This window comes from Podarcis liolepis (genome assembly GCF_965112155.1).
Source record: "Podarcis liolepis genome assembly, chromosome: 3".
Taxonomy (NCBI): domain Eukaryota; kingdom Metazoa; phylum Chordata; class Lepidosauria; order Squamata; family Lacertidae; genus Podarcis; species Podarcis liolepis.
The window spans coordinates 52,262,315-52,286,778 of NC_139557.1; the positions used below are offsets into that span (position 1 = coordinate 52,262,315).

Sequence of the window (24,464 nt, forward strand, 5' to 3'; positions counted from 1 at the left end):
GCAGAGAACAGTCCAAAATCAGAGGCAGAAGCGGAGGCTGGAGAGGAGGAGAGGCCAAATGACAGAGATGGGTCAGGCTGGTGAGGAAGCCAGGGTGTCTCTCATTCCTGCTGCGACTAGCTCCCTTCCTTCCTGATCTCCCAGAACCAAAATTGGTATGAAAAGGGCAGAGCAGAGAGTCTCAGATTGCTTTGAAAGGACCCTGGGGAAGGAGGAGACTTAAGGAAGTGTGGGAAGGTGGGGACCTTCAGGCCCCACAACTGCTTCAAAGGGGCAAGATCTACCTGGAAGAGTTGCTGTGACCACTAGGCCTGGCCCTCTGAGTCAACTGTGTTTTCTTGAGTAAAGAGTTTGCTGTGTGATTCATTGCCTACCAGCTCCCGACTCCTGTTCCTGACACAGTGGCTCAACATTCCACCATGACATAATGCACACTAGTGAGTATGCAAGCATCCTATTATGCACTGGAAAGGTGGTCAACAGTGCCATGTCTCCAGAATGGGAAGATTCATGGAACAGCAGGGCAATTGTAGGGGATAGAGCTGCTAATCTAGCTCTAATTGATGGATATGTGTTAGTACATTCTCAACTGCAAGGTCTTCCCACACTGCATCAAAAGAAGGGAGGGGGGAACTAAAACAATTAAGTGTTTTACAGGGTGATCAATGTAAGTAGCAATTTTATGACTGAGCATCTCTTTCCTCAACTGTTCATCAGTTCCTTTTGTTGGTGTAGTTACAACTATATTTCTAAGGTCACATCCACACCCTAACCACATACAAAAAAATTCCTCAAAGAATCCCGGGAACTGTAGTTTGTTAAGAGTGCTGAAAATTGTAGCTCTGTAAGGTCTACTAACAAGTTGTAGCACCTTTAAAAAGCCACAGTCTCCAGGATTCTTTGCCTGGAGAGGAGAAGCCATGAGAAGTGGTGTAAGAGTGCCTTAAATGTGTGGTGTGGATGTGTGACACAGCAAGCATTTACAGAGATCTAAGGCACTGGTTAGCTCTTGTAGGGGTGTGAGGGGTACGTCCAAATCAAATAAGGAAAGAATGATAGTAGTGTTGTCATTCCAGTGCATTTATTGGCATTAAGTCCAATAATATGGCAGGTACTGATGTAAGAATTACTTTAAAAAAAAAAAGAGGTATTAATGCTGTTTATATGTTAGACAAACTTTATGCCAATTGGTGTAAGATAGGGAAACTGTTTGCTGTATAGGGCAAGGCCTGCTTTATGGACAGCCTCCTCTTGATTGTTTTTCCTGCAGCATAACTTCTTTTCCTGCCTCAGCATAAAAGATGAACTTATTTTGCTTATGTGATGAAAGAGTAAACGCACAGGATCGGGAAGCACGTCATCTTGAGTAACTTCCCATCTAAAGGGGTTTTGAGTTGCCTGGTGTCAATTATTAAGCTATCGCAGCGAGACTAGTGCAAGGTACAGTCTCTTACACGGGATCATAAGGGCATGCACGACGTGTAGCTAAATAATACACGTTGTCTCCTCAGCCTGCAGTCCCGGAGGTGCACGTTTATTCACCCCAGCGATCTCCCAGTTCTGGGTCGGCATCTGAGGGCATTAAAAACAACATTTCCCGGCATGCCGTTGTATCCGGCTGCTTTCCATCGGCGCGAGGGGAGCGGCGCGTTGCATTCTGGAGCGTGTAGTCTGTGCCGGGAACGCCGCCTCAAGGTGAAGGTGACTGGAACCGGCCTGACTCGTGGCTGTCCGCGTCCGTTTCTTCTCAATAAAGTTTTCCTTCATAAGGAAAAGTATAGGCGGGGGGCCTCGGCAAGATGGCGGCGCCCGTGTCGCCCTTGGTTACTGGGCGCTGCTTTCTAAGGGCTGCCGCTCGACACGCGGCTCTCCTGCTAACCGGGTGGGCTGAAGCCGGCGCCCCGCGGAAAGGTTAGTGCCGCTTAGATCTGGGACGGCGCGGTCCTGGCCGCGGAGGGCTGAGCGCCCACTGCCCAGAGTTAACGCCTGTCAAACGGCGGCTGCTCCTCTGCTTCACCGCCGGGTCGTGACTGGGCCAAAGCCCCAGGCGCCTCTGTCCAGGAGCCCCTTCGGTAACTAGGAGCGCTCCTTCTCCTCCCTCGACTTCCTCAGGAGCAAATGTATTGGAGATGTTCTGCGGGCTTCCCTTCACCGCCAACTTTACACAAACCACACTACCTTACATATGGGGCCTTTTATGGCGATTATTTTCTGTGACATTTAAGGATACTCAGATAATAAGTGTTTTTGACTGTGATGTTTCAGAATATTTGTCCACCATGAAGGGATTTTCTGTTGCCTTTTTCTTAAGTTTGAAGAATTCAAAATGTCAGTGCTTCCTTGCAACATTGTACACACTGTTTTATCATCATTATTAGTGTGTTTATTCGGTTAAAAAAAATGAGGTGCTGGCACTTTGTACTGGTGAGTACCATCACAAAAAACCTCTGATTATTATTATACTATATTTTTATTCTACCAAACCTTTGCAGCTGTTTAAATGGATGAACCAGTCATTTTAATTCTTTTTAATGGTTTTTTATGTTTTCTTGTTCACTGCCCTGATATTTTATCTTATGGTGGTTTAGAAATATTTTCATAAATGTTGTGTCTAAAATCTACTAGATGCTGCACACAAGCTTTCAGTCCAGAATGTGTTTTATTCAAGCATAGTGAATTTACTGTGTAACGTAAACTTAAAACATTTTATGCATCCAGTGAAATGCACTGAAGTCCATTAAAGCTTATGTTGGTCTTCCTCAATCTCCTGTTTGCCAATTGTTTTGGACTTCAGCTCCTTTTAGCCCTAGGCTAATTGTCATAGAATACTATATGTGAACTAATAAAAATTTCAAACTTGAGCAATGAAACAAAAGGCAGAGCAAAAAGAATGGATAATTACAGATTTGACTTTTGTCTATGCTGGCCAGTTCTAACAAGGACAGGGCTCCTACATTTTTTTATATTTGTGGTGAAGAGGAAATTTCAGCAGGCTGTGTAAGTGCATCTCATTATCCTACTTCTGTCCCAACACCAGATAACAAAACATCCTATCATATCCTATACATTCTACATATATAAAGTGGTACCTTGGGTTAAGAACTTATTTCGCTTTGGAGGTCCATTCTTAACCTGAAACTGTTCTTAATCTAAGGTACCACTTTAGCTAATGGGGCCATGTGATTTCTGTTCTCATCCTGAAGCAAAGTTCTTAACCCGAGGTACTATTTCTGGGTTAGCGGAGGCTGTAACCTGAAGCGTCTGTATAAGACACACTCCCAAGAAAGTGTGTGTAGGACTGCAACATGAGGAGCTTAATAGGCACCTCCTAGACTAAAAGGCACAGTAAATAAATAGAGTCTGATATGGCTATGTGTATATTTGAACATATAAGAATGTCTCTGAATCTTCAAGCTTTTCCATTGACAATAAAATAAATCATTATTTACCTCCCCCACTTTTCTTTTTTACAGCTTACACAGTTCAGGCAGCTGAGAAAGCTGCCAGTGGCACTCGAGCAGATGCTAATTCCAAAGCCTTGTTAATTTGCAATGGACCTTTAGAACATTATGAGTTTCTGATCAAAGCCGAGGAGCTGAGGAACGATGAGCAACAACGAAAAGTTGTACAATGCCTGCAGAAGCTACATGAAAGCCTTAAAGGCTATAGTATCAGTCCAAAGCACATCTTATCAAAGGTGAGATTCTGTCACTAGGCATTACTGTAGAGTCTTTAATGTTCAACTTAGGTTTTTTTCCTTACTTCTGATTGCAACAATTGTGTAGACGGTAACATTTAATAATTCTTATTTACACATGAGAAACGGGCTGAGAAAACACACCTAGGACCACCCTGTGAGGCAGAGCTGGGACTTTGGGCCTCATCTCACAATTACAAAAATAGTAATGACCACTGCACTACATTCTTTGTCTAAATGAGAAACTTGTTAAAAGTTGATTTTTCTACAAAATGATTTTTAGCAAATTTAGAATACCAGTTTATATACTTGTTGAAAAGGGTTCTGATCCAAAATCCTATGGTGCATATATGGAGCCCAGGTATGACAGTATTTCCCCTTTGATTTTGTTAGCTCTGCAAATTCAATGGAAAAATGAAGCCTAAAACCATCATGGAAGGCCTTTCTTATGTGGGAGCTCTATGTGCTTTATATCTGAATTCCTCTGATCACTGATATTTTGCAAAACCTTACCTGTATTCCCCTACTCATTTTTTTTAATGTTTCGTGAATCCCATTTTGGTGGTTGATGGTGAACTATCCCCTGTCCACTTTTTTTTGTCAGGCTGCCATAATGGCAACCTGCTTTGGTTTTAATCATACAAAAGTGCAGTTGGTTGACTTTACCTAATCTATAAGTCCAGACTAAAGTACTAGTGGCAAGAGCTGATGGAGAGGACAGATCAACAGTATGTTTCTTGAGCTGGAACCAGTATTGTAATTATGATCAGATCTGTAGGGGTAGCCACCATGGTACCTTTCAGATGTTGTTGGACTACAGCTCCCATCAGTCTTTGCCATCATGACCAGTGATCTGAGAATATGGAGTTGGAGCTCATCAGAGCACCATGTTGGCCACCTCTGGTCAAATATGTCACTTAATAACTGATGAAGTTGTTCTGACTTGGTTATGGATTAGATGTGAAATCCCTACCTATTCATATTGAAGGGGGAGGCCCTACCCATATACATGCCTTGTAAAGTTTTGTTCACAGTTAAACACATATTGTTTAAATGTCCACAATTCTCAAGTGTGTGGCAGGGCTTTCTCTATTCCAAACTTAATCTCAGTTCTCAGAAACAATGTTTGGCCTACAAGCTTTATTCAGGTTTCTGAACTCTGTTTCTCCTGCAATAAAGTAAGACTAGCATGAGGTGCAATATAATCTAGCTGCCACTATTCCATGGACTTCAGTACATCTGCCTTTGTGCTTCCAAAATCATGGTGAAAGTCATTTCTCCCACTTCCCGGTGAACAGATTCACCATTAGAATTGCTCATTATTGCTGTCAGAAGGCAATACCTTGGTCTCACAAAGAACTTTTTGCCAGAACACAATTGTTGGAGTTCTAAACAGAAATGAATGATAGAAATTGATTATTTTATTGCATTATACTTGATCCCATCATCATCATCATATATTATTTTTACCCCGCCCATCTGGCTGAGTTTCCCCAGCCACTCTGGGCAGCTTCCAACAAAATGTTAAAATACAGTAGTCCATCAAGCATTAAAAGCTTCCTTAAACATAGCCTTTGATACTTCTGCCTAAGTCTTTGGATCATTGCTGCTAGACTTTCAGCACTAGGCTGCAGAGAGGAAAACGTCAGTAGTCCCTTGTATTGTCATGTATTGGGAATTAACTAAGAAGCCCCTTGGAAAGGTGAATATGAAAAGGGTAGGAAATATGTAGGGATACTGGACAAAGTGGATGAGATGAGTTGGGTAGAACATAGTGGTAGGCAGTTGAGTCTAAGGTTGTAATGAGCAACCTTGCACTCCTAGACCAATGGTCCATATAGACCACCACCATCAGTGGTGTTTAAAAAGTGTCACCCTGGTTGCCCCTATGCTACCAGGCCAACTTGAATGTTCTTGTATTAATTTACTAGGCCCTTAACAACTTGGTTCCAGGATGCCGCAAGGACCACCTAATCACTCATATCCCTGCTTAATCACGGAGGACTTGAGGGAAGTCTCTGTCAGCCATCCCTGTGGCTCAGATGCATGGCTCATATCTACCAGAAGCCATGTATTCAGTATTGTGGACCCAATTTTGTGGAACTCTCTTTCAGTTGAGGTCAAGACAGGCCCCCTCCCAGTTGAGCTTCTGGCATCTACTGAATACTCTTTTATTCTAGCAGGCATTTTATTTCAGCAGTCTGATTTTATATCTTTTCTGTGTTATATTTCTTGTACACCCCATAGAAACCATTGTAGTTAAGCAATATATGTAGTTAAGCAATATAGAACTTTTAAAAATAAAAAGTAACTAGCTAAAGCAACAGTCTAACACTATTACTTTGTATTTACTTCTTTTTTTAAGCAAAGCTGTTGTAATGCAAGATATAATTCTCCCCTCAAAAACCTCCCCTATATTAGGAATTGTTCATTAGATAAAATATCCCCTCCACAGTTGCATACAACCTTTCCCCATAACTTCAGTCATGAACAATGCTATGAGGATTACCTCTTAATACTGAACTGATATTTTCAGTACAGTACATGTTGTTCTGTTACCCAAAGATTTCTGTTTAGCACAAGTATTGACTCCCCTCTCAACCTGCATGCAATTAAGATTTTCTTTCTCCTCCATCCACTCTCTGCAGTGTATATCACTGTTGTTCCGTCTTCTGGCTTGGAGACTTTTTTGGAGTACTTTTTTTGTTGGCGCTGCTTACAAGTTTGCCATCTTGAATAACTTTGTGTCACCTATAAACTAGCCCACCTCACTGCTCAACTTTAACTCCAGATCGCTTATAAATACTCTTCTTGGGGAAAAAGGAGCTGTTGGATTTGGACTGTTAACAATGTAAAATGTAATCTCCACAATTTTCTACTCTGTTCTTAAGTATTCTAATGCAGATCACCATTTCTGTTTCCTTATTTCTTTGTTCTTTCCTTGTTCAGTGTTTGAATATTAAGTAATTTTGAATAATTAAGCATATTGAATAATAGTAAGCAAGCATTTTGAAAACAAGTCCTTAAAAAACAGACAGGCTAGAAAAACAACCTTAATTTTGTCTTGTATTTTCGCAGCACAATTTACTACAGTAGTTGCAGCTAACTATTACTGAAAATTTCAGAACATCTGAAACCTTGTTGCAAATGTCCACTGAATTAACATTTTGGGGCACAGTTTAATTTGGCTCTAAATTAAATCTTCAAGTGGCATAGTTGTAATAGTTAGCTTGTGTGGCTTGCTGAATATTCTGATTTTTAAAAGGCAAAGAAACTTGACAAACTGATGAGGAAAATACTTATCTGTAATGCAGTTTTTATTTGAAACACAGTCTAGAAATTGCTCAGCTCCACGTGAGATCAAAAAATTTGAACTTTAATTTGTTTCAGCTCTAGTGTTACATTAAAAAAATTGTAAAAGCAATAACTAAATTAGTACATTTGTGAAATATGATGGTGAATATCTATGCAATCACATAAACTGATGAGACCTGTCTCACTACCAGTTTTTTCTGCTTAGAATAACAGGCAGATGTAAAAATAATTCTCTCCAGTTGCTTAGCAAATGATGTAGTGGGTTGAAAATCTAAAGACAAATATTTCAGCATGCTTGATTGTTTTTATATAAGTGATAGAGATCCAAAGAGCTACTTGAGGTGAGATCAAAGGCTTTTACTAATGGTTCTTTGCTTGTTTCCTTTGTACAGCAAACTCCCCAGTTTCAAAAGTTGTTTTCCATGCAAGTTCTGTTCAAGAAATGTTATTTTAAAGCCACACTGGGCACAATAAACCAGTTAGATAATTCTTTGGATTCTAGCTTATTTATATTTAATTTTCGAATAGATCTGCCTGACTGACCACTATTAGTACTTCTAAGAATACCAGGGTATATAATGTTACATTAGATAGACTATATACGTATAGTCGATGCATTTAAAACATCCTGCCATCCTGTTCCAAAAACTTGGTTGCTTCTTCCAAAGCCATAAATATGGGAATTGCATATAATGCTGGCCAGAAATATCACCATTACTGCATCTCTCCATCTTAGGAAATATAGATGGAACCTTGATCAATTTAGTGGTTGCTATATCCACCACTTTATTTCATATATATACATCCATTTAGCACATATGGGGTGAGATGAAGAAGTGCAATTCACATGCAGATGCCTGCTTCTATGCACTGATATCTCCTATGTGATCAATAGCATTTTTATTTTTTTACAGACTATGGACATTTGCCATAGTTTTATTTTGTGGAGTTTTGTTGTTGTGTGTGTTGAAGTGGTTCTTGTTGCTGCAGATATGTACTAGTTTGCAATTTTTATTTCTAAATGCTTTGAAATGTGGTTATTGGTATGTGTTTAATAAAATACTAGCTGCAGGGACTAAAGCTAAAGTGCAGTTTGATCGCTGTGAGTCAACTAGCCAATAAAATATTTTGATAATCAGAAACATCTGCAACATGAATTTTGGGTTGCAGACACACTAGTGCTAGACACTGGTTACCATTTATGAGGTTTCTGTTTGGAGAGGAATTTTTAGATCACCAACCTCACCACTATTACGTCAGAAAGGCTAATTGTATGACAATTGTACTCCCAAGTACTGATCTAAGCAACCATAAGAAAATACCAGCATCATAAAACTAAAAATAAATTCAGATTAATTGAAGTACTTTTTCTGAAGACTTGTCTTGGACAGAAAGTTAGTATACATCTAACATTTCCCAAGTAACATTGACACAAACTGTAAGACAAAGCTGTAAAGAAAAGACAAAGCTGTACAGGAAGTCCTCAGAAATGCAAGTTGGGTGAGTTAGGAAGTAAGGTTCACATGTTTATTGAAATAACTGTTTTAATTTAAAGGGTTAATTCCTTTCCTAGTTGAACATAATGGGAACTTTAACATTTAAAAAACAAACAAGCCCAAACATTATTTTCTGGGATATTATTAGGTATATATGTTATATTACCTTATAGCCTTTTCCCTAAAATCCTTGAAGCATGCCTGAGAAGTGATATATTGGGCTTACTGGATGATGATGCCCAAAGTCATCTATTTAATCTGGACTCTGTCCAAACCCAACAGTCAATTCATTGCATTGTGCTTGCTTTTAATTGATAGGACACCATCTGCTATCAAAGTTTGCTTTTTCATATATTTTCATTGTAAGTCAAAACTAAGCCAGACTCAACTTACTGCAAATGACAGAGTACCTGATAAATATGTGTTGTACATTGTGTCTGTTTCATTATTTAGCTTTTATCAGAGCAAAATAAAGTATAATGAATAATTTTCTTTTTTTTCAGTTGTTTACAAGACATAAACCCCCAAAAGGCCTTTATGTCTATGGAGATGTTGGTAAGTTTAGCAGAAGCATATCTGAATGTTTTCCAGTATAATATTTGCATATGTTTTCAAATAATACCTAGTCATTGAAAAATGTTAATTCTGTTGATGGTAATGGGACTAAATAGATCAAAGTATTTTTGCCTTGAGCTGCTAAAATGTGTATTTCTTTATCCTTAAGTGCAAGACAGATATATCTATTGACAAACATCAAAGAAGAAACAGTTAAACCCATATTAATTTGGTTCCTTTTGCAATGCATCAAATTTAAGGTTTAGCTATTGGTTCAAATAACTTCCAGATTCAGTTGCAGTGTACCTCTGAAGGCTTGGTACTGGGTTGCATACAATGTAGTCAGCCAGCTGACCTGATGCCCTGCTTATGTGGACTTCCCAGAAGCATCTGTCTGGCCACGATTGGAAACAGGATGCTTGGTAGATGGACCCTTGGTCTGATTAAACAAGGCTGCATTTGTAGTTGATACATAAAAATTGAAAATAAGAAGAGAGGCATCCCATTTATTCATAATGTGTGCTGCTGAAAGTATTTCAAATGGAAGCAATAATTACAGTTGCTGGTTCTGATATTATATTTAGTTCAGATTCTGATAATACAAGCAATTCCATCCACATAAGCTGAAGTCTTGTTTCCCAAAGATAATGATTTTGTACTGTTCAGATCACGATTATGATTTCATTAGCTCAATGCTAATGAACAGTCATTACTGTAATCAGTACATAGTGTTTTAAATTAACAACCTGTTGGGTATGTGTGTTTTTATTTGAAGGCACAGGAAAGACAATGGTGATGGACATATTTTATTCTCATATAGAAGTAGAAAGAAAAAAGAGAGTCCATTTTCATGGCTTCATGTTAGATGTGCACAAAAGTAAGTTTAAATCTCTTTGATGCAGTACAGTATGGTATGGATATGTCCCATGTTCATAACACTGTCTGCCTCTTAATGTCTTCTCATCCTTCTCCTCCTGAATCCTTTTGCTGTGACAGAAGGGAGAGATATTATCTGAAAACAGAGAAGGGATTTGTATAGGTCGTTTCTGGGGGACCTCTGATCTTTCACTTTGAATAAAGTTATCCCAAAATGCTCCTTTCCCTTAGAAATTGCTGTGGGAAAATTACTGCAAGACTTGAGTATGTAGACTTCACTTTTTCTGTGACATCAGCAGGCAGTAGACCAGTTGTGTTACATCATATTTATTTGCATGATTACAGACTTCTGGTTTTAACTAAAAAGCAGATCCTGTCTTCTGCATTCCTGTTACATTCATATTCAGTGATAGAAATATACATGAAAATGAATTAAAAACCATTTTAGTAAAAAAAAGGGGGGGGGAGGAAGAGTGAGAAACAGATACATAGTTTCTGTTTCTCACTCAAGTAAACATTATGGAATTGAGATGTTTGGACATCAAATTAGGAATATAGGAAAAGGCCATCAAATGAGAGTGAGTGATTTCCTTATGCAACCAACCACGGACATCTTCCTATCAATATATAAGGTAGACTAAAATATCTCGTTGCTGATTACACATTGCTGTGATGTCCTACATTCTATAAATATTATTATTCCGGTGCTCATTGTCCCACAGAAATGTTAAAAGTATCAATAGATAGATACATCATTCTGTCCCTAGGTCTGTGCTTGAGGAGGTGTTCCCACAACCATAATAAGATAATCTCTCTAGTAATTTGTTGTCTGCAAGTTTAGTAATGCTTTGTGTAATAGGTGGCATGTTAAATGGGATAAGAAGTTTGATTTCTCCACAATGCACCTTCTTCAGGACCTGTAGTTGAAGTATTTAGTTATTTTGAGTCAAAACATGAAATATGGGTTCATTGTACTTTGGCACACAGACCTCTTCCACCTCCCATCCTAGTAATGTTTAGTCCTTAACGTTCCCAGACTTTATGTGAGGTTTCTTCACAGCTTCTTTATATCCTTTCCCGCTTCTCTGTTTACTTACACTTGCTCTATTCACTTGCCTATTCACACTAAGCCGTGGTTTGCCTTAATATTACATGTGAGCCAACTCACTATAGTTACACAGGCCTTCATATTTCTGTGACTGACTCAACTGACTGAAACCATTTCCTGAGATGTAGTTTTCAACAATCAAGGCTACATTCCTGCCTCCATGCCCACACCATTTTGTAAACCTATGAAGCTTTATCTTATTACTATTTTCCAGTACTTTGTGGTTACCTCACCCCCCTCAATGGTATAACTTCCACACAGAAGTGCTCTTTTTCTTTTTGTGATTTGGTAATTCAAATTCTCATCCAGGGTCTAGAAAAAAGCAATACTGAATAAAAATAAAATAAACCTCCAGAAAGTTAAACAGACAACTTTTAAAATGTATTTTTAAATTCACTTTTGACTTAATTGTCATTTTTACTAATGGGTAAGCATGATGCTATATTTAGGCTTACTTAGACCAAAAATTAGTTTTTGCTTATTGTCTGTGCACTGTCTTCTCTTCAGGAATACATCGCCTTAAACAGACCCTGCCAAAACGGAAACCTGGATTAATGGCTAAATCATATGACCCAATAGCCCCAGTAGCTGCTGAAATAAGTGAAGAGGCTTGTCTCTTGTGCTTTGATGAATTTCAGGTAATAATATTTAGACCAGAAGCGCATTAATTTCCTTTCTGGGAAATAAGTTTAAACTGGCAAAACATTTTTCAGCTTAGCCATTTGAAGACTTTGCTGATACGAACTAGTCTAATTGCATGGTGTCCTGGTTGTTCCACTAAGATATTTTGCTGGCTTTATATTTCATGTGCTATTGGAAGCGTACTGTATAACATTTCCCCCTTCCAACTTCTACCTGTAGCTGTGGGCTGCCCTGTTCTAGATCTAAAGTTGTACTATAGATGTTCACATGGCCTAAAGCCACAGCTTCAAGTAGATGTATAGGTGATAGACTCGTCCTCTTTGCCCATTATGTTCATTTAGAAGGCAAGTTGCAGTGAATTCACTTTTTCTTTAGCATGTGGAGAACTAGCTTTTTTTTTTACCACAGCTGATTCACCTTCTAACTGCTCCCATCAAATATAATATATCTGTATTATACTGTTTATCAACACCTTTAACTGTAACACAGTGGCTGTGATACTTTAGCCAGCCACACTTTTATAAGTAAAAGTTACAAGATATTATTTATTTATTATAAACTATAAGTGTAAAATAAGGGAAACACTGTAAGTCAGTTGTTAACTGTTTCCTTAAGACTTGTATTTGCTTTAATAAGGTTACAGTATCTTTAATTGACATTTACAAAGGTTTACCTAAGGCTGGCTGGTAAAGTGTAATTCCTAACCTTATTTCCTTTGAAATACCAGTACCTGGTAGTGACTGGGGAAGAGGGACTAAGGTGGTTGCATACAGTAGTGGCAAGTGCATTTTGTGGACCCTTTGTTAAACTTTCCCACACACCAATTCTTCCTTAAAAATGCACCCCAGCACCTGTGACAGAGAGTACACCAGCCTAGCTTCAATTCTGTTGGCTCTGCCAGATTATGTGCTTTATGTCATACACTTGTTTAAATGTAAAAATGTGTTTAATTTAAAAAATACCTTATTTAACTGTTGCAGAGCTCTGGCCCAGAGCTCCCATTGTCTGGTGCAGAAAACTGTGTCCTGCTTGCTGTCTTCTCCACCAGGGAGCACTTAATGGATTCTGCTGTCCTGGACAGTTACTGGGATAGCTTCTTGACTTAGCTAGGAGCGAAATGGCATCTTAAACCTAGGTTATGGGCACAACAACAGAATGTCTAGGCACATTTTTCTTTATAAGAAGACTACAAAGCTGAAAATAAATGAACTGCAGCTAAAATATTATGTTAATTTTTCACATGGTCTAGTCCTTCCCTTCCCACCCTCAAAATATTCTTAAGAGGGTCTCTTCTCCAGTCTTAGGGGAGTAGCTGGAAGTGGGGAGGCAGGAAAAGGTCCTCCTTTCCTTCCATTCTGCAGTTTTAATCTGAAATCTTAGGTGCAGTACTGCGCCCAGAGCTCAGAAACAGCTCATGCTAATGAAATTTCCTGTTGCAAAATGTGCATGGAACAATGGGAGTTTCTAACGCTGCTTAAATATCCACAGTCTGGTCCCCCTTTTGCATTGTGAAGCCCACACAGGGTTGAGAATCCTGTTTTTGACCTTGTAAAGTTTCATCTTGCGCTACCTTGGGAATGAGCTGAAATCTGCACTGATCAGTGTACTGATCCTCTGGATGCCCTGAATAGCATAGTCAGTGTGGATGCTGTTTCTGGCCAGCACAATCACTTAATAATGTAGATTACTCTCTTTGTCACAGGACAAAACAAAGAAATGAAGCTGTGGATGCAATTCTGAACTGAGCTGCTTTCTCCACTCCTGCATTCAATAGGGCATTTTATTCCACTGCAATAGTCAGTTGCTTCATTCAGCAGAGTTTTGTCCTACAAACAGTGCCTTCAGAGACCTCTTCATGCTATAATACTTGAAACAATATTATCCAGAGTTTCCTTTAGACAAAAGTACATCTACAAAGTTGTAATCCAAATTTATTCCAGTTTTATAGTTCAAGAAGCCCAGAATCAGAGCTGTCCACATTGTTGTGTGGAATCTTGCCACTTCCCTTTTGCAATATCCCATAATTTTTTCTCTTTGGCATGTGAAAATTCACAGCTGGGTTAATAGTAATCAAGGTGGCACAAGGCAATCAAGTGTGTTTGTTTCCTGACAGGTGATAAATCTGTTGAGGAGTTCATCATTAAAATACTTGTAGTCCCATTGTGTCCCTGTTATATCCAGCAACTGAGCTGCAGACCATTTGTAAATGACCAGTGGAGAATAGGGAATATGATAAATGGCATGAATCAGCCAAAGACAAATTATACCAGTCTAGCCTAATTTCCTCCTTTGATAGGAAACTGGCATAGCAGACTATGGAGATGTAGTGTATATAATATACCTTGACTTTAAGGCCTTGGATACTGTTAAATGGGTGAGTGAGGTAAGTGTTGGCTCCAGAGCCATTAGCTGAATGATCATAGAGTATGTGTATTAATGGGCTGCCATCAAGATGAAGTACAGTGAGATACAATTTTAATGGGTTAGATAGTTGGCCACTAGACGTGTGGATGATGATGGTAGCTTTGAATTTCATATGCTACAACAATAGCTTTCTCCACTGGAAAAAGGGAGCATGGAAAGAATACCCTTGTGAAGGTAATTTTAGAAGCAAGATGTTATCCTCTGTATACTTCTGAAGATGAAAAAATGAAATGGCAACCAAGATACATTATCTGATAAGATACCACTTCCCCCTCAAAAGAGCTCTGGTCACGATGATTTCCATTTGCCAATTGATACTTGAAATATGAGAAAATGATTTCACCAGAGTTACCCAGTGTTAAGGAGTTGAATCCCAGCATGGGCTGCTGGACCCAAATGTCTTCTAGCATTCACTTTCTCTGCTGCTAAAACTGTTTGAAGAAAAGCACCTATAAAGTTGCTTTCTGTAGGTAACTGATAGAAAGGATTTGGAAAAAACCTTAGAAGCTAATGTTTCTAGAAAACGTTTCTATATTGTTGTGCCCTGGGCAATAACTTTAGATTGAGTTATTTCTTTTTCTTTAATTCCTCCAAGTGACAGCCTTGACACTGAAATAATGACAGCTGGGTACTGCATCTCCTCTTGTTCAAGGGGACAACAGCAGATCAAGAGCAGTCCTCATGTTGTACTGGTTTGGGAGGCACTGATTTTGCTCTCCAGCAGCCATAGTTGTTATATGTATCAGGCCAGGGACACATACTTGGGTTGGAGACTAAACTGGGCTTATAGAGTGAAGCAGTAGTGCAAACAGAGGATGGTTGGAATGGATGGATGTGAGGTATATCATCTGAGGCAAGCCACAAAATGGCACTCCCCTGCCAAGGAAGGCGGGGTGAGTGAAGATCTACATTGGGAACAAGGGTGGTAGGAGACCAGCAGCGCCTCCTATTTGCCAAGGAGCCACAGCTGAAGTGGCATGGAGGGGGCTGCCAAGGATAAGGCAGATCCAACCTCATAGGAGCTCACCACAGTCGTTGCTGCTGCTGCATTGGCAGGAGTGGGTGATGCATTCCTTGGAGGCCGGATCTGCTGTCCCTGTGGATCCTGCTATCTGAGGTGGCCACTCACTTTGCCTCATGGGTGGGCTAGCCTTGTGCCTGGGTTTGTGTCAGATGTGTAGTCCTGAGGCGTATACTATTTTTCAATGACTACCACCATAACAGTCACTGCATAAGGTACTGTGATTTCTAGCTGGTTCTGGTCTTTAACCTCAGGCGAGCTTCTGTGGCATTCATTTCAGAATGGCCTTACTGCTTACCAGTGGCGGAGCTTCATGCTCCGGCATCGGGGGGCGGAGAACAGGTGGGGGCAGGGCTGGCGCACGTCCCAGGGTCGGGGCGCACCGCCCACAGGGGCATGGCACGCATCCTGGGGGCGTGGTGTGGTGTGCAGCCAGCAGAGGCGTGGTGCCCGTCGCAGGCAGAGGGGGCAGCCGCAATGGCACCCTACTGGGATCACGGTGCCAGGGGCGGTGCACTTCCCCCGCATTCCTCTTCCTCCGCCAGTGCTGCTCACTAGTAACTGGGTGACCATTTTTATGACTGTGGCTGATACCCAACGAAGTCTTCCTGGAGATTCTTAAGTCCGTGGATTTCAGCGGGTCTACTTCAAGTACGATATTGTTGAATTCTCATCCAGTGTGTTATTTTCAACTGTGTGTTTCTTGGGCATGTACTAAGACTCATGGCTTTCTGGCTTGTATTGCATTCCGGCCTGTGTGTTCATACCCTTTTCTACTACTTGTTGTGACTTGATGGACTTGTGTTCTCTGCTTTGAAGGAGTGGGATGCTGTTCAATTGATTGGTCAAATGTAATCAGAAGCATTAAAAAGTGCTTGTTTAATTGATTGGTCAACTTTTCAAGATGTCATATTTGTAGACTTGAAACAAAAAGAGAGTGTCAAGGTAATTACAGTAACCTCATATGAAACAATATGTCTAAATTCTAAATTATTGTATTCAGTTATTATTTATAAAATTTGAAACTGTTTGTAAATATGTAACTATTTGAGTTATCCCTGGGTCTTGAAATACATTCTGCTGTACAGTGGACCCTCCAGATACAAATTTAATTCCTTTCCGGGGGTCTGTGCAAACCCCGAAATATAGAGCACATGTGTGTATGGCGAAACCCGGAAGTATACACTTCTAGGTTTGCCGCGTTCGCAGCCCAAAAATTATGTTACCCGAAGGTAATGTAACCCGAGGGTCCACTGTATTTACTACATTAACAGTATTCAAGAGATGGAAGAGCCACGTTGGCTTTCACTTCAAATCACAGGATTGATTAAAGCAGTTACAGATTTTGTTCCAATTGAAATTAAGCACACACAGTAACTATAAAATACAGAAGTTAGTTGCTGCTATTGCTATAGTATGTATGTTGATTGTCATTGCCCAGATTCTGTTGCATTAGTGCACATTGGGATGTGCTGCTAAAATAAATACTATTTCTCATCCTGAATGCTCTTTTTATATTGCATCTGTCTTCTCCCTTAGTCTTATGTCATCCTCATAAATCCCAACCAGAAATGAAAAGGCTCTTCAGAAACAGAGTAGTCTGAAGTCATTAATGGTAAGGGGGGCGGGGATAGAATGCTAACTGTATGGAAGACAGAAAAATTGAGAAGCACTGTGTGATGTTATCAATATCTCATGTGTTTGGTAAAAATGAATATGCTTTATGCAATGCTGATAGTCCGGAAAAGCTGTTGAAAACATATAATAAAAAAACTTAAGCTCTTATTTTTGAGCTAACACTAATTACTGCTTATACATGCTTATGTTCTTCATTCATTATAAGAAACTGTACCAATCAGAGGATAACTGAGCTTCAAGCACTTACACACATACATTATGATTTTTTTTCAACTTAAGAGAAAAGAAAGCAACTCTAGGTCATAAAAATCTTTTCTCTTAAATGCTAATGAAATTTCTCCATTCTCTCCATTAGCAGATCCCTCTTATTGGTAATTTGTATCCTTTTCTTTTGTTCCCATTTATAATGAATGCTGGGCACAGAAAGAACCTGGGCTTTGAGAATGCTTTCACTTTTGTCTTCTCTTCCAAAGCTACACAGGATCAAAAGGACATAAATTGGCACCCAAGTACACAGAATGACTCTTGCTTTTTTAATTATGTAGCTTTTAAAAAAAATTAATGTATTTTGATAGGCAAATAGATTCAAATTCTGAAACATCAAAACACCAACTGAGAAGGCCTCTTTGCATTTCCTCTGGTCATAAATATTTTGCAGCTTAATGTGCCAGAGTGTTATGCCTTGTCAAAGTCTCCCTGATGTAAACCTAGATTGTCCTATTGTGTGACGCCTTCCACTTCAATTTCCAAACTAGAAGAAAGGTGTGTATTTCTTCCTATTTTCCTTTCTGTTGCCTTCTGCATATTTCAATGGTCTCATGAAGCTGGGTTTTGTTGTTGTTTAAAAACCTGTTTAGTTCTCTTTTTCTTTCTTTATTCCTAGCCCCAAAGATCCTAATTTCTCACATGGTTATATGTCAGGATTGATTGTGTTTGCATGTGCAGCCACCCCATTCACAGTATTGCAGCATTCAGGGGCCCCCCACCGCCCAGTCCTGCAGCCATGAGTCAATTGGTTCAGACAGAGCCTCTTCCAAAACTAGCTCTTCATGTGTCACAAGTGCCTTTTAAAGAAGCATAGAAGGGTACTATGGGCAAAGGCAGCTGAGCTGTTTGCTCTGATTTCAGATGTATTACAGCTACTTTGTTCAAAAACTCAGCTCCTCCTTAAACCATTTTCAGCTGGCCTTTCTCATACCTGCTTCTACATTTGTTCTCTTTCTCCGTGGTAAGTTTATGTGTTTAATTTAAATTCAGCATATAATAAAGTTAGTCTTTTGAGCCCAACTGTAATAATTTGATGAACAATAAGCAAGAAAGTGAAAACGTTCAGACAAAAGTTTCTTTTCATTATTAATTGCTGCCCTCATTTTTATTGAGACAACGAGTTAGTGAGTGTGTATGTGTGTGTCTATGAAGGGAGAGAATGATTTGTGTCTGTGAAGGTTAGAAGAGGCTGACTGTGCTGGAACTGACTGCAGTGCCTTTTTGATTATTCATGGACAGTAATAGAAGGCACTTAAAAAGAACAATGAAATTGCTTATTTTTTGTGATGGGCCATCTGTTGAATTGTTTTGTGCAACAATTGCACAATAGTATCTATGTCATATCATTCTATTTTCAACAGCAGCTGATTATGTATACTTGGCTACTTGTCCTTTTTTCCAAAAGTTCCATGACCATTTAAAGTCACCTTTGTGATCCTTTGCTGGAAAGGTAATAGAAGTGTAAAGCAGCTGGTGTGTATTTTCTTCCTTGATCTTCTGAGGGTTGTGTGTGTGTGTTGGTCCAAATTAATGAGGCCTCTTAAATGTTTGGATCTATTTTTCTGTGTTTCCCACCTGTAGTTTTAGAATGGAAGTTAACACAGAATTTTCCAGCAGTTGGTTAAAAAATGATGGGGTTCTGTTATAAAGAACCGACATATTGTTGCACATTCACTGCTTATTAATTATTCCCTCCTTTTCTGCTGCAAGTAGTAATTAGAATCTTCTGTCATTTAACCAACAAGCCTCTTTTGTGACTACAAAATCCAGTTGCAGATCAGTTAATGGAGCAAGTCAAAATCAGCCTCTCATGATGGCGGTGTTGTCTTCCACAGGTCACAGACATTGCTGATGCCATGATTCTCAAGCAGCTCTTTGAAAACCTGTTCCAAAATGGTGTTGTTGTTGTAGCAACATCCAACAGGCCACCAGAAGGTAAAACCAAACAATATGTTGCTATTGGCGTTTTCACTGGAAAGGAATAGATGCCTTGATAAGGTAGCATTACATGTATTCATTTTCTAATTAAGATCAATCTCTTGTGTTGTTTCTATTGTAATTTTTTAAGGTTCTACGCTGTGCCCTAAATGGCACACTTCCTTGGCTTCTGTTCAAATACAGTGGTGCCCCGCAAGACGAATGCCTCGCAAGACGGAAAACCCGCTAGACAAAAGGGTTTTCCGTTTTGGAGGTGCTTCGCAAAACGAATTTCCCATGGGCTTGCTTCGCAAGACGAATATGTCTTGCGAGTTCCTGCGGGGTTTTTTCCCCTCCCCCCCCTTTTTCCCAAGCCGCTAAGCCGCTTATCAGCTGATCCTAAGCCGCTAAGCCGCTTAACAGCTGATCCGCTAAGCCGCTTAACAGCTGATCCACTAAGCTGCTTATCAGCTGATCCGCTAAGCCGCTTATCAGCTGATCCGCTAAGCCCGCTAAGCCGCTAATAGCGCTAATCCACTAAGCCGCTAATGGGCTTGCTTCGCAAGACGAAAAAACCGCAAGACGAAGAGACTCGCGGAATGGATTCTTTTTGTCTTGCGAGGCGCCACTGTATATGGAAGTGAGGAATAGAGTTATGCTAAGGAAACTGTATGGTGTATAGGGGGTAGGAACTCTGAGCAGGAGAGTTGCAGTCATGAACTTCTGTGAACCAAACTCTTCTTATGTGAATGGAAGTGTCTTCAGTTCATGGAACAATTGCTGTAGCACTGAAAAGCCAATAGTCCTTTCAGGCTATAAGATGGAAAGTGGAAGGAAGAAAAAGGTGAGGGGAAAGGGTGATCAGCATTATGCATTTATGACTGCCCCCTGGGTAATTATTTATAGGATTGGTAATATTGCTGATCATCAGGGAGAATGAGCTGAGAAAAATGGATGCTCACATAAATGTGATGTAGTATTCAGAGTATCAGACTAGATCCAAGGAGAATGGGTTCAAATCTCCACTTAAGTCATGAAGCTCAGAATGGCCATGGACCAGTCATTTTTTCCTCTGCCTAACCTACCTCACAGGGTGGTGAGTGGGGGAGAACAATGTACATTGTCCTGAGCTCTGTGAAGAAAGACAAGGATAAGCATACAATGTAATAATAAATGCATGATAAAATAGACAAATGATAGTGATATATTCTCTGGCATAAGGCTCAAGATTAATGAGACCTACTCTAAAACAATCAGGTGTACCTGTAGCAAGAAATGTAATAAATAATTGGAATAACAAACTAAGAAAATGACTGGCTGCTACAAGAAAGAACATGAAACTCTTTAAAGTTTTTCAATAAACGTTGAATGAAATTGCAAATTAATGTGGAAACATGTTTAATAAACTTAAAACTGAAAATGAAACTTCACATATCTTTGTTGCTAAGTAAACATCTAAAAGGAACAAAAGCTTTTCTTTAATCACTTTATATTTTGATTGTTTCTTAAAAACTAGTAGGGAACAAAAAAAATCTACCAGCTGTACTATTACAGAGACATAGTCTGTAGTCAGCCATTTGTGTGTGAGAGGAGTGGTTTAAGGTAAGTACTGCAAATATGATATTGCAGTTAAAAACTGCAAATTTACTCAGTACTGTTATTTTCTGCAATCTAGTGTAGTTATGTTTGGCTTTCAAGAATTTCTGAAAAACATACATGTATTTACTAATACTATCATTGCTGGTTCCATATGGATAATATGGTAAGATCCTTAGTAGACTTTCACAGACTTCATTCAATGCTTAAATGAAACAGCAGGTTCAGCTGGCTTCTCACATCAATAAATGACTGGTGATGAAGTGCTCTCCATGGCGTGTAACCAGATACTCAACACTGCAATACAAGTGAACAGAGTAGGAACTGGGAATAGAAATAAGATGACTCTCCCTAATAAACAGAAGTTGGGTCTCTGGCCGGTGTCTACCCAGATAGTGATAAGAAGCATGCAGATCTAGCAAGGTGGGCCCAATTCATGACTTCCTATCTTCAAACAGTATCCTGTCCATCAGCTAATTGTTTGGAATAAACCACCTAGAGATGAGTTTTTGTGTTTGACTGACAGCTTTATGATTTCCTCTGGGAGCCAGCTCCCTCCAAGGTTATTGGAAAGGTCTGATAGCCTCCATTAGTTATGTTTTGCCTGTTTCAAGTTGAATAGTTTATTACACTTTCTAGTTTGCTCCATCTCAAAATCTTGGAAATATATCAGTAAGCTAATCCAGTTTTTTAAAATACATAATTTTTAAAACCCAGAAGACATATCCCATGGTAACCTTGCCTGCTGTATTACTGGTTTATGCATAGTTTTCAAAAATGAGTACAAAAAGGGGGAAGTGATTGGCCACATTTCTATGAATGAAGTTCAGACGTTAGGTGTTTTATGTTTTCAGAAGAAAGGATTTATGATTTTGGGGCAGCCACTGAAAACAGCGCTTTGTGTACCCTTGATGAGCAGATTCTATATTCAAAGAACATCTTTATTGGGTGTAGAAGTTGTGAAGGGGTTCTGAAAGAGGATATGTTCTCTTGATTGAACCTGTCTGCTAAGAGTTCTAAACACCTACACACCAAATTATGCTCACAAGTCGTAGGAAGTCAGGCTAGGAGGCTCACTGGCATGATGAGCTTCCACAGACTGCCTCTGGCCAGAGGCATAATATTAATTTCTGTGCCAGCTAAAATTTCTGTATATCAGCAAATGCAACAATACATAAGGTGCAATATAGTAAGTCTAGCTCTGATGCTACAAAGGCATGATTTAGGCAGTCTGAAAAAAGGAGCTAGCCTTACCAAATGGCATTGATAAAAAATCATTTGTGGACACTGCCAGCAACACTCTTGAGTGAACAGGAAAGACTGAACCCCTGGGATGGTAGGAGTTCTTGTCTCCTAATAAGCAGAACCATACAATGGTGATCTCACAGATATTTGTCCAGAACCCCATCATTAATACTGTAATGCAATGATGGGAAACTTTGTTCAATTCAATGGCCACAATCCCTGTAGTGGCCACATATCAGTGGTGGGTGTGGCTAGAAACACCACTTGCCATCCTTCATCCAGGCAAGCAATAACTGTCATCATAATTCAAAGACACTTTCAAGCTGGTTAAGATTACTAGAGGAAAGGACATAGAAGGACCAATGAGGGGTTCAACCTTGGGCAGAATGGAGACACTGGAGGGTTTCATTTGGCCCCTGGGCCTGAGGTTTCTTACTCCTGCCTTAATTATAATGCTGAAGCTCATTAAAAAATGCCATAGCATCTGCAGAGTCCTGTTGCTATTTAGGCAGATTTAAGCCAGGCATAGGCAAACTCAGCCCTCCAGATGTTTTGGGACTACAACTCCCATCATCCCTGACCACTGGTCCTGTTATCTAGGGATGATGGGAGTTGTAGTCCCAAAACATCTGGAGGGCCGAGGTTGCCTATGCCTGGATTTAAACCAATACCTCTAGCATAGTCTTCATGTAGTATGTGACTGACAAAATTGAGAAGTTCATAGAAATGAGAAAAAACAATGTTGTAATTTCAGGTACCAGTCTCTGCCTATGAAACTTTAAAAAGCTTAGAACTGTGGTTCACAGACTTTCCACTCCCAGGCCCACGGACTACTTGAAAATTGCTGAGGATCTTTCTACCTGTTCTTACAGTTGTAATGCACTGAGCCAGATGTTGTATGCTTTTTAATTGATTTTTACTGTTTGTTTTACTTATTACATATTGTAATAAGCAACCACCTTAATGAAGCTTGCGAATTTCAGTTTGAGAACCTTGTCTTATACCCAGCACAACGTCACTGTTAGGGCTGCCATATGTCCAAGAGGGATTTCTGAAATGTGGCCCTTTGTCCTGTATCTTAGGCAATTCAATCTAAAAAGCTCAACAATTTTGAGGTTTTCCTTAAAAAAAAAAAAAAAAAAAGCAACCCTGTCTCCGTGCTAGGATTAACAATCATGGCATGCTTTGCCTCTCAGTAATTCACCTAATGAGTGTGCAGCTCTTCTGGAAACATCATAAGGCTCAATTGTTTTGGCTGGTTTTCAGGACTGAAGCTAAGCTTCCAGAGGAGTAGGGATTTTAATGGAAATTAATCTGATAAAATCATGCTCAGCTTTATTGGAATTGTCCCGATCCTGGGAGACATGAACATAAGCACATATTTAGATAGATAAGCAAGCAATGATATTGCATGGCATTGAAACGATAATGGTCCAGTTCAGTGGCGTAGCGTGGGGGCTGCAGGGGGGGGCCGCACCGGGCGCAACATCTGGGGGTTAGGGTTAGGGGGCGCAAATCCACGGGTTAGGGGGCGCAAATTACTTGCCTTGCCCCGGGTGCTGACAACCCACGCTACACCACTGGTCCAGTTGGCTTTGCTGGGACTATGACAGTGCTTAACCATTATACAAAAACAAGCATTGAGTTCACAGTCCTTTATAAATAGTCCGAAGTATGACTGTATATGCTTGAAACGGAAACCCTTACTAAAGATAGTCTTCAAGCTAACCCATATCCTTGGCCAGAGTAAAGGTATTCCTGAAGTTTATTCAGGATTTAATTTTCTTATGCTTACCTCCAGACAGCAGTTTTGTTGCTCCAAATAAGCATTGTAGCACATCCAAAGGGAATGTATGTGCTGTCTTGGGCAAATGCATTTTTACAAACCTTTCCTCTGAGATACCTTCACACTTGCTGCAGAAGACCAACTCTGCTGACTGCACACCTTTAATTGGATCCTATCATCTTTGCTGGCTAGTGGATTATCACTCTGAGAATCCACAGTGTGGGTCTGGCATGCATTGACACAGTGCTTCCAGTTCCTGCAGCTGGCAATAGTTTGATTAAACGTAAAGCTGATGACTCCTCCAGGAGGCCCAAAGTGTGCTACGCATTATATTATTTCAGTGGAATGTGGGCAAAATAAGTTTGCATTATCCTGAAAGCTCAGCTTTCTGTGCAGCAGAGCAGTTTTGTTGGAGTGCTGTTATCAGCAGATGACTTGCAGACAAAACCATTCTTGCTCCTCCTCTACTCCTCAGTTTTGATGTGATCCATGGTATCTGCATTTTGCAAATGAGTTAGAATCATATGCTGAGATGTTCTGGGTCAGTTTCAGTTATTTATTTGTGTCCAATCTTCCTGAATCACAGATACTATAAAATGCAACAAATGAGAATACATCTATTACATCATGGCTATAAATGCATTTGCTTGGGACAGTGAACTCCATTGTTTTAAATGGAACTTACTGTCAAGTAGGTTTTTTAAAATATTATTATTATTATTAATACCCTGTCTTTTCCCCTGATGGGACTTAAGGCAGCTTGCAGATAAAAACAAGAACAGCTAAAACATAGAAAATAACATCCATTAAAAACAATTAAACACTGATAGTTAAAACTATATACATATTAAAGATATGTTTAAAACTGCAATACATTTATT

At 39.7% G+C, this 24,464-nt stretch overlaps 1 protein-coding gene across 2 annotated transcripts in view; it reads left to right on the forward strand.

The window, feature by feature from the left end:
• Nucleotides 1-1,671: 1,671 nt before the first annotated feature.
• Nucleotides 1,672-24,464, forward strand: part of AFG1L (AFG1 like ATPase) — a 57,907-nt gene continuing 35,114 nt past the window's right edge. The window contains exons 1-6 of one of the 2 annotated variants that reach the window (XM_083497695.1): nt 1,672-1,911; nt 3,474-3,697; nt 9,012-9,063; nt 9,839-9,940; nt 11,555-11,685; nt 18,875-18,974. In XM_083497695.1, the coding sequence (XP_083353821.1) occupies nt 1,800-1,911; nt 3,474-3,697; nt 9,012-9,063; nt 9,839-9,940; nt 11,555-11,685; nt 18,875-18,974 (721 nt within the window). In that variant the 5' untranslated portion in view covers nt 1,672-1,799. The remainder of the gene's footprint in view (nt 1,912-3,473; nt 3,698-9,011; nt 9,064-9,838; nt 9,941-11,554; nt 11,686-18,874; nt 18,975-24,464) is intronic. The other variant, XM_083497696.1, reaches the window with a different exon arrangement.